Source organism: Populus alba, chromosome 3 (assembly GCF_005239225.2).
Source record: "Populus alba chromosome 3, ASM523922v2, whole genome shotgun sequence".
In the NCBI taxonomy this organism is placed as follows: domain Eukaryota; kingdom Viridiplantae; phylum Streptophyta; class Magnoliopsida; order Malpighiales; family Salicaceae; genus Populus; species Populus alba.
In genome coordinates, this window is record NC_133286.1 from 9194210 (window position 1) to 9205597 (window position 11388).

General features: G+C 33.8%; 2 protein-coding genes across 2 annotated transcripts; one reads left to right on the top strand and one right to left on the bottom strand.

Moving 5' to 3' along the window:
• Positions 1-530: 530 nt before the first annotated feature.
• LOC118038103 (glyoxylate/hydroxypyruvate/pyruvate reductase 2KGR) lies at positions 531-3880 on the top strand. The gene is made up of 2 exons (XM_035044412.2): positions 531-1088; positions 3163-3880. The coding sequence occupies exons 1-2, from the start codon at positions 663-665 to the stop codon at positions 3679-3681; spliced, it is 945 nt and encodes a 314-aa protein (XP_034900303.1). The 5' UTR covers positions 531-662; the 3' UTR covers positions 3682-3880.
• Positions 3881-9503: 5623 nt separating this feature from the next.
• Positions 9504-10506, bottom strand: LOC118038052 (dynein light chain 1, cytoplasmic). Its single transcript, XM_035044328.2, has 2 exons — positions 10140-10506; positions 9504-9856 (listed from the first exon to the last, which is right to left on the bottom strand). Exons 1-2 carry the CDS (start codon positions 10275-10277, stop codon positions 9710-9712), a joined length of 285 nt encoding a protein of 94 aa, XP_034900219.1. The 5' UTR covers positions 10278-10506; the 3' UTR covers positions 9504-9709.
• Positions 10507-11388: the final 882 nt, after the last annotated feature.

An 11388-nucleotide genomic window follows, 5' to 3' on the forward strand; every position in this document is an offset into this window, starting at 1 on the left:
ATTGACAGGCAGAAACAGAAATAAAAGTTTTTTTCGGAACAGACAAACAATCAATGATTTTTTGCTATTATTCTTGCAGATCTAAAAAATATGAAGAAGATAAAAACATAAAGGAAATAATATACAGAAATTTGAGGGAAAAAATACCTGAAATGAAGAGTGTGATTCTTAAATCTTCTTGCTTTTCAACTGTTTTTGTTTTTGGACAGAGATGCAGAAAGGATAAAGATGTGTTTTATTAACGGAGCCAAAGATTAGGAAAGTGTTTTTCTTTTAACAAGGAAAGGAAAATACTTTCCTACGGGGAAAGTGAATTTTTTTATTGATTGGAATTGATTTTCCTTTGATTTACTTTTTGTATTGTCACCAAATATAAAAAAATAAGGAAAATAAATTCCTGAAATTTATTTTCTTGAAACAAACAAGGCATAGAGCTGATTTGTGCCAATCAATACAAGTTGTTGTGCAATTTTTTTAATTGAAAAAAAGGGAGTGCTATAATCAATACGTTCATAAAATATGCGTACACGAACCCCTGCAGCAGCGGCAACAGCAACACAACACACTGACCATACAATAATACAAAAAGGGTAAAAAACCACATTACACGGAGAAAGAGAGAAAAGGAAAAACACCTATCGATCTGTCATCTGAATCAATCAATGGAGTCCATAGGTGTCCTGATGACCTGCCCACCACCTGATCCTTACCTCGTCGAACAACTTGAGAAACGCTTCACTCTTTTCAAATTCCATTCCATTCCTGACAAAGCTCACTTCCTCAATTCCAACAAAGCCTCCATCCGCGCGGTCGTTGGCAACGCCAGTGCAGGCGCAGACGCACAGCTCATCCACCAGTTGCCCAACCTCGAAATCGTGTCCAGTTTCAGTGTTGGACTCGACAAGATTGACCTGGCCAAGTGTAGAGAGAGAGGTATCAGGGTCACTAATACCCCTGATGTTTTGACTGATGATGTTGCTGATTTGGCTATTGGGTTGATGTTGGCTGTCTTGAGGAGGCTTTGTCAGAGTGATCGCTATGTTAGGAGTGGTCAGTGGAAAAGGGGTGATTTCAAGTTGACCACTAAGGTTTGTTTGTTGGTTTGTTTTTTAAGTTATTATTATTCTGCTCTTGTTTTCCGTTTTGATTTTTTTTTTTTTGTTTCAGATGAGTGTTTCTGGGATGTTTTAATTGTATGAAAACTGAAAAGAGTCTAAATTTTATTGGGAAATAAATGAACTTAACTTGGATAAAGGGGATTTTTCATGTGTGAGCTAAGAAGTTAAAATCTTAAATTAGAGTTAATGAAGGTTTAGTTGAAGGGTGTGTGCAAGGGTTAGGAAGATTTATGTGCTTGAATGAGCGGTATATTCTAATCAATACTTGGTATACGTATTGTTTATGATATGATGCTTGTGTATTTTACAATATTAATTGTTCAATCCTGAATATATTTGTAGCTCAACTTGTCTGCGGTAGTCTAGCTGGCTTGTCCAATTTCTACTTAGCAAACATGAAACAAATAGACAGCAGAAAGTTTTCAAAGAGTAGGGATAAACTATTGTGATGTATTCACAATTACAGATTGGTTTTTTCTAGTTAGTCTAGAGTAGTTATGCTGCAAGTGTTTGGTCTTATGGGGCTGCGGGGTACAGTAAATTCTTGTATGGAAGGTAGGCTTGTGTCATCTTCTTTGGCTGTTCCTCCTTTTCTACAAATAGATTACTATTTCTTACAGGTTTGCGTATTTGTCCTTCTCAATATTGATGAAGTAATAACTACTTTGGGTTACATTTCTAAAGTAAATCCAGATTGCAGTGCTTCACTTGGTACTCTTGGTATGCCTATTGGAACTGTTTTCATAGTAATTCAAATGTAGTGTAATGAATGTCACATAAAAGAATAGCTTGTTTGCTAAACTTTTTTGCAAGGAGAGAAAAACCTATTTTTGATTTATTTGAATTTTAGGTTTATCCAACTTATGAAAAAGCATTTTTCAGTGTTATTAATTGTTTGGTGTCCAACGAATTGAATCATGAGCTCATAGGCTTTGTATTTGGTTGTTTTTTCTAGATCTGGATCTTCTGCATACATAAGCAATTTGTCTTTCAGCTACATGATGTTTGGTTATTTTCTGCTGTAGTCATTTGTTAATTTTATCATTTTGCTATTTCTTAGGTTTTTGGATTTCCCTTGTTTGGTTTGTTTAGTAAATGGTGCTCAATAGGTTTAATTCAATTTGAATGTCAGTGCCAGGTCCTAGGAACTAATATTCAGTATGCATTTCCTTGCTCTAAACAGAATTAGCATGAAAGGATCATATCTTTGGCCCTGAATACATAATCATTGAAACATGGGATTTTAAAATGAAATGGAAAATTTATCTTGATCATAGCCTTGAGTCAGACATGGGCAGGCTGTTTCCATGATTTGGGATTCCAAGTTTACTTTCTGTCTTTTAAATCTCCTGGAGACTGAAAGGAATAAAAATTTTCTATATTTTTTCTGCTTGAAAATTGGCATTCAAAAATATTGGCTGGCTTGTATATGTTGTGTGATCTGATCAGTGAGGTAGATTCCTTTTTCATGAAAATAGGAGACTGGGGGGGTTGGTTGTACAGGTCTAAGGAATGGGGCTAAGTTTGCTTTTTCCAAGAGCAGCTGGTTGAATGTGAGGTCATTTAGCTTGTTATATGGCGCAAACTTTGGGTTGTGTCATTGCCGATCTTGGGCTCGTGTGAGCCTGTATGAGTTCAGTCTTTCAATTATTTTGACTGTATAACCCGTGTTGATTCTTTTTTCTTGCCCTTAAGCTACAACAGACAAACAGTAAAACCATACTTCGAAGGTCACCTATTTCTCTTGTAACCACTAGTGTCAGATTACTCAATTATTTTTCAGTAGGTTTCTTTTGGTGCTATCCATCAGCAATCTTCTGTTAGTTGTTTCTCTCCCTTGTCTTGCTAATGTTTCATTTCCCCTGAAGTCCACCTGTAGGCCAGTGAGGAACTTTCATCAGTTATAGCTAGTATTTATCTTTGGCTATAAATTATAATACAAGTTTCAGATGTATCAGTCAGCTGGGTACCCATGTAATTACGGTGTCTCGCTTTATGCCTTATCTGTGTATGTTACTTGACCCTCTTTGATCTCTTTTTTCAGTTTACTGGGAAGTCAGTTGGTATTATTGGGTTGGGCAGGATTGGCCTGGCAATTGCCAAGAGAGCTGAAGCATTTAGTTGCCCAATTAGTTACCACACTAGAACAGAGAAATCAGATGTAAAATACAAGTACTATCCTAGTGTTGTTGAGTTGGCTGCCAACTGTCAAATTCTCGTTGTTGCATGTGCATTAACTGAAGAAACTCGCCACATTATCAATCGTGAAGTCATCAATGCATTGGGTCCAAAGGGAGTCCTTATCAATATCGGTAGAGGTCCTCATGTTGACGAACCTGAGCTGGTTTCTGCACTAGTTGAAGGCCGGTTAGGCGGTGCTGGGCTCGACGTGTTTCAAGATGAACCTAATGTACCTGAGGAACTCTTTGGGCTTGAAAATGTAGTACTCTTGCCTCATGTAGGGAGTGGCACCATGGAAACCAGGAAAGAAATGGCTGACCTCGTTGTTGGCAATTTGGAGGCGCACTTCTTAAACAAACCATTGTTAACTCCCGTGCTTTGATTTTGAGGTGGAGATATGTGGATGCAAGGTTGTCTGGTGGCCTCACCTTTCTTCCGGAACTGTCTATTTTGCTTCATTTAGATCATTGTTTCCTGGACTTGGCAAGGATGAATTGAATATAAGAAAATGTTTTCAGCATATGAGCTGTATGTTTGAAGCTACATTCCTGCTTAAATAAACAACTAGCATTTGGACTGCAGCTATTGACTTTTCTCTCCAGTAACTATATTAGTTTTGATGCGTGGAGCCACACCATCAAGTTGGCTTAGCAATGGCAGGGTGAGCATTGAGATGGATTTATTTTATTCTTGAGAATCGAAGATGGGTTACTTTCGAAACAGTAAGTGTCTTGGTTGCAGCTGCATTGTCATCACATCTAAAAAACTAAAACTCTGGTTTTCCTGTTCATTAGTTTACTGTCATCTAGATATGGATTGAAGTAGTGTAATAATAGAATTGTTCTTGCCAAAGAAACTTGTTATGCATGCATTTATAGGTAGAATTGTCTTTTCAATAGGATGTACATGTCTTTTAATTTAAATATTGTAGATGTAATTATTATTAATATATCATGAAATAAATGATATTAATATAAAATATTTTTTTATTATTCCATTAAACTATATGCAATGTCATCACATATAAAATCTATCCAACAATGATTATATTTTTCATGGTTTCTTAAGCATGCAACAACAAAACTGAATTTTTTATTACATCATCAAGTGATTTTCTTCTAATTTTTTTGAATAAAACACAATTAAAATAAAAAAAAAAAAATTGAATTTCTTTTAACTAGGTTGGACCCGGCAAGAACATAATTTGAATTGCAATCAAATTCCACAAATGTTACGTCATTATGTGATATCTTTTTAATTTATGTAGTGTTATTAAATACTAATTTTTTGAGTAAAACTTAATTTTTTTAAAAAAATTTACAATTTCATTACATATAAAATTCATTCGACAAGAACTACAGTTTTCATGATTTTTTGAGCGTGCAATAAAATTAGGTAAAATATTATCAGGAATAAAATTGAGATTACAGTATAAGTAAATTTAATTCACCTTAAATTAATTTTAAAAAATATATATATTGTTCACGTTCACGTGAATAGTGCAAGTAAAATCACTTAATTGCACTGGTTTTTTAGAAAGAAAAAAAACTAAACTTTTCATGTGAACAGTGCGAGTGAATTAATCACTGGCACTGGTTTTTTGAAAAAAAAAACTGATTTAAGTTTAGTGAACAGTGCGAGTGAATTAAAATTCACTCGTATTGTACAGTGGAGCCATGCTCCACTGTACAACTTCTTGCCCCATGAGAAGCAGGCAAATGCTACTTCTTCAAAACCTGCGGTCTCATCTTAATTTTTAGTGGGTCTTACTAGTGGAAAGCATTTTTTTTATTTTTTTTACCAAACGATATTATGCATGACTATAGGTGAACCTCACTCGCAGCCACGTTACAAAATGGGCACTAAGAAATGGCTAACACATGTTAGACATGCGCCAGCAGGTGGGTGTCACCCTCCCTATTCGGGTGGCGCATGCAAGCCCAAAATAGAATCAAGAGCCGCCTTACAGGGCGTCTTTCAATGCGCCTGGCCACCCCAAGCACAACAGCGGGGCTCGTGTGCCGAGGAGGCCCATAGAGGAGCACCAAGCGAGGGTTTTTCCTTCCCTCCCTCTTTGCCCTCTCTCCTCCAAGAAAATTGTGTTGTCCTTTGCAAAAAAACATGGGTTAGGCATGATTGTCACAACTGAGCAATGTGGGTTAAGCATGTTGTCAAGTCCAAGTAAAAGTTGACCAATCATGTTTGTCAAACCCAATCAAACTTGGATCAGACACCTTTGATTATAAGATATATTTTAACTATTAACTTGGATCTAGTGTGGTTTTCAGACCCAAGTATCTTGGGTTTGACGTGGTTGCCAAACCCAAGTGCCATAATTAAGCCCAAACAACTAGGGTCTCGCACCCCCTATGCCAGACCCAATTACCTCCTCATCCTTTTATTTTCTTTGATTATCTCTTTTTGGTCACTATACTTTTAAATTTTAAAACACCTACTTTGATGTTTTCAAAATTTTTCAATTTGAAAAATAGCTAAGAAGGGTTTTACTAATTCTATTTGAAAACTTATTCTTACAAAGTACGGGAGTGACAAAATCTTTTTATCATAATTGTCAACTCTAGATCATTAAATTATTAGGTTCTCATGTTATTTTTTATTAAAATAATATTTTTTTTCTTTTCAATAAAACCACCCCAGACCTAAGTATTTTGGGTCTGGCAATCACGCAAAACCTAAGATAGTTGGGCTTGGAAATCAAGTTAGACCCAAGCGTTTTGGGTCTGACATGTAATGTAGGTTTGATATTATTACCAGACTCAAGTAAATATGAATGACCCCTATGATTATAGAAAATTACACAAAAACACAGTGTAAAAGAACAAAAATACTTATATATGCAAAGCCTATTTTTTTATCTTTTCAAAGGCTAAAGATATATTTTAACTATTTAAAAGTGGGTCTGGCAATCACGCCGGATTCAACCTATTTGGGTTTGGCTTTGTTTTCAGACCCAAGTATTTTGGGTTTGATATGATTTCTAGACCCAAGCCATTTGGGTCAGCTACCATGCCAGACCCAAGTGCCAAACCCTCACACGAGACTCAATTACCTTTCCATCCTTTTGTTTTCTTTAATTATCTCTCTTTGGTTGGTTCTAGCAACCATACTAAACCCAATCGACTTGGGTCTAATAACTTTGCTAGAAGTGATTGGGGCTTGCCAACCACACCAGACTAAGCAACTTGATCTGGCAAGCCACGTTAAGCCCAAACGCCTTGGATTAAATAGCCACGACTAACCCAACTATCTTGGGTCTCACAACCACGTTAGACCCAAGGTTTTTGGGTCTTGCGTGGCTGCTAGACCCAAAGTGTTTGGGTAAAGAACCCATGCCTGACCCAAGCTACTTGAAAAATATTCCAACATGTAGTGGAGCGCGGGCAAATATACTAGTCATATGTACAAATTTAGATAGGCAGGACACCAGTTACATACTAACAATTCTGTCATCCTAACAGTTGAGTATCCCTTTGAATAAAACGAAGCCAACAAGCCAAAAGGGGGGATGGTATTCCTATGTTTCTAAAACAGAGGAAACCCGCCCTATCATCAATCGAAGTCATTGATGCACTGGTGGAACTTTAGACGGGGTGCTCATATTGATGATCCTGAGCTTGTGTCCGCTTTGCTTGAAGGTCAGCTTAGTGGTGCAGGTTTGCTGCCCATAAAAATGAGCTTGGGGTACTTGAAGAATTGCTCGGTCTTGTCAATGTTGTGCTTCAGCCTCATGTGGGATCTGATACTATAGAAACTATCTAGTTTTGGTGCCTGCTATTGACTGCAGGTTGCACTATTATTTTTTATATAAAAGAAATGATATTTAGATACTAGAATATAGTAAAAACAAAACATTTAAAATCAGTTATTATAAATATGTAACAAAGCTAGTTAGGGCAAAACCAACACGTGAGACTTTCGTTGACCCCGTGGTCCATATTATATGACCAGAATAACCCGATAATAAAATAAATAGAGTTATAAAGCCCTTAAAAATATATTAACTTTTTAAACCTCTAACCCGAGTCATTAGATCTGAAGCATCTAATCTAGAAAAACTATGAAGTTCAATTCTTAATAAATTCAATATTAAATGATGAAATTAAAAAAAAAATCAATCATACAAAAGAATTTTAAAAAATAACACTTCAAAGAACAATGATCAAAATCATTATTACTATTAATATTAATAAATAATATCATTATTAAAATCATCACCGCCACTATTATCATTATTATTAATAATAATAGCGGTTCTTTTAGTATTATTACTATTCTAACAACAATTATTACTATCATCATCACTATTATTATTATTATTGATGATATTATTATTGTCATTATTACTGTTATCATTACTACTATAATTAGTATTTTTTTTGTATTATCATCACTATTCTTATTCTTTTTTCTCCCTCACATACAATTATTGTTATTATAATTATTACTATTATCATTATTATCATTCTCATCATCATCATTATTAATGCTATTATTATTACTACTAATTTCATTATTAGTAATATCATAAACATTATTATTGTTATTATTATTATTATTATAATTATCACTACCACCACAACTATCACTATTATAACAAACTACTATTACAACATTTATCATCACTATTAATATTATTACAAATATCTTTATCATTATCATCGTCATTATTATTATTGTGACCACCACATTATTATAATTACTATCACTATCAATAGAAATAGTAGTATCAATCACCACCACTACCCATCGTTATTTAAATTTTATCATCATCATTGTTATCATCATCATCATTATCATCATCATCTTTGCTACTATAACTAATAATACTATCATTATTATTATTATTATTATTATTATTATTACTAATTTAGTTATCATTATCACAATCACCATCAATATTATTATTATTACTACTACTACTATTATTATTATAACTGATATTATTATTATTATTTTTTATTAGTATCATCATTATCATTAAAAAATAAGAAATTAAAAGTAGAAGGACCAAATCATCATTATCACAATAACCATCAATATTATTATTATTACTACTACTATTATTATTATAACTGACATTACTATTATTATTTTTTTATTAGGATCATCATTATCATTAAAAAAATAAAAAATTAAAAGTAGAAGGACCAAATCAAAAAAGATTATCTATCTAAATTAAAAAGCGGATAAAATTGAAAAAAAAACTTTAACAATAATAAAAAAAAAAATGCAGAAATCAAAACTAAAAGAACCAAATCTGAAATACCAATAACAATGAAGATCACAGTGTATTTATCGGATTAAGAGAGAAATGAATCAGAAAAAAAAAAAAAAAAAGAATCATTGGCAATAAACCATTAATATCTAGACATCACACATCACTTCAAATGAAAAAAAAAAAACAATAAAAAAAAATGAGACGACATAAACTTATTTTTAAGCACTTGGAGCCGCCACACGTTTTGCCCAAAGCATGCAGACGACTCCAACACGCTAGAGAATGCAATTTTTTCAAATTAAAAATATTATTTTAATTTTCAATATTATAATTATCCTTTACCAAACTAACAATAGACAAAGTAACTGTGTGGTTAAAAAACCATAATACCTCTAATCTTGATGAATTAAATTTTTTAAATCCAAGAATATATGTATAATTCTACTGTGTATAAAAAAATACCAAAATACTCGGACCCTTTTATTTTGTTACACGTGGAGATATATTTAATTGATAAAACTATCATCAAATAAATTCAAATCTTCATGTGAAGGGAAAATAAATCACCACACTGTACTATAGTGATGAATAGAAAAAAATTAATAGAGAGCTACATAGAATCAATCATCAGTTTTAGTATATTTGTTATAGGGTTATGGCAGCCCTTTTCATTTCGAACATGAAGGCACAGTTCAGCAAAAACCTCTCTTTGACTCCAGTTATCTGATAAGCCTTGAATTAGGTGCTCATGTAGATTTCTTTTGATCCTACAGGGCGTCTTCTCTGCATTACTATAAGCTTACTCCACAATTTCCTAGCTAGTATTGGTTTGTTTGGTACGAATTTTGATGAGGTTACTACCCCACCGCTGGTTATTCACTAACTAGAACTAGCTCATGAACAGCCGTAGCTCATCAAATGATAGCTCAAAACCAAAAAAGACAGGGCAAAACGAGAATCAGAAATGAAAAACACCAAGATAACTAGCTGCCATATTTACATAAAAAGATCACTGCAACCGCCCCTCGAAAGCATTACAAGGCTAAATACCCCCATGTGACCTCTTCTTTTGACCCTTCTCGATCCTCCTATTCTATACATGGTGCCACTTTTTCCTCCCACTTGCACCTCTGGAACTTTCTAGACAATCAAATGCAGAGACTTGATCTATTCAGGGAGAAGAAGCTCCTTTGAAGATTAGGAAATTGAGCGTCTCCAGTGTAAAGTAGATGAAAGTCCCTTTAGAATGAGTGAAAAAACAGCCAAAATTTGATCCCACCACACATTGCCATCCACCTCCATATCTCAGGTCAAACTCCTGGCAATCATACCACACAAGAATCAGCTAAAATTAAGAGCATTTTCTAGCACGTAATAACACAGATTAAGCCATCAAGGGGGTATAAATTTTCCTCACACGGAAGGGAAGGGGAAAAGAAAAACACCGTGCATCTCTGCCTCAAGAGGCATACAAAACCATGTTACCATACTTGGTCGTGAAAGATCTACTAAAAACAAAAAGAAAAGTAAAGGGAAGGAAGTGCTTTTTTCATGTGTGTACGTAAGCGTGAGAGGGAGAGGGAGAGGGAGAATGATGGTACCTTTTTGATGTGGGAAGCAACGGATTTGCAATCCAGGACATCGTAGAGGTCCAAGGCCTGAGAAGCAGAAGCCATGGCTTGGATTTGCATCTTCAAAGGCATGTCTGTGTCTTCTATTAGTGCTTTTCCTTCCAACATATTTCTCACTCAAAGAAAAGAAAACTCAGTTGAGATATGCAGTGGTAGTATCGAGCATCCAGACAGCTGGTTCTTATCTAAAGAGTTAAATCCCCAGTAATAGTAATTAAAAAGGATTTCTCTCGAACCTCACAGTTGTGTGGGAGAACTCAAGGCTTTCAAGGACAGCCCTCAGACCTCTTCTTCACATGCCGAGTGTAAAGTTGAATAAGCACAAACTCCAACATTTCCATCACTTTATCTCCTTTTTAAGGACCTTTTCAAAAAAGAAAAGGTAGCGCTCTCTCTCTCTCTCGCTCTCTCTCTCTTACGTGTCTCATAGCATTAGGATAAAGATGTTAAGGATAAAGCTCGTGAGGCTCGAATCAAGGCAAGGATGACTTGCTTTCAATCAAATATAATTCATTAATAATTCAATTTCGTGTGGGTTTGGTATTGAGGTTAACATGTTTTGTATTAAAATTTAATATTTTAATTATTTTGATGTAGTAATGTTAAAAATAATTTTTTTAAAAATAAAAAAATATATTATTATAATATTTTTTTAATAAAAATAATTTCTATCACACTTTTAAAAATCATTAATTGTACTAGCTCACACATTCCATGATTAATTTGTTTTACCTAAAAAATTTTCATTCCTATATCAAAATATTTTTTTAAAATTGATAAAAAATATTTTCTATTTTTTATTGTTTGTTTTAAACTAAAAAAAATATGTAGTTTCTATAAACAAATACTCATAAATAATAAAAAGTGGATATATATATAAAGTTATTGTGCTAAGAGTGTAGAGTAGTTAAAGTTTAAGATTTTAAATTTGAAGTTTCTAGATTCCGATCCATTGAAATAATAAATCCAAATTATTCGGTTTATAAAGATGAAGACAAAATACAGACTTGTGCTTATCTTTTTACCCTCCATTGATGGGGGCACAGAGGATACCAGTCAAGACAAGATAAATGCTGTGATTTTTTTATAAATCTCTCAATCAACCAAAGATCTTTTGGAATTTCATTATTGACATTTAAGAATTAATATTTTAGTTTTAGGAATCTCTTGTTTATCTTCCTCAGATGATACCAGTCAAGACAAGATAAAGGCTTCTCTC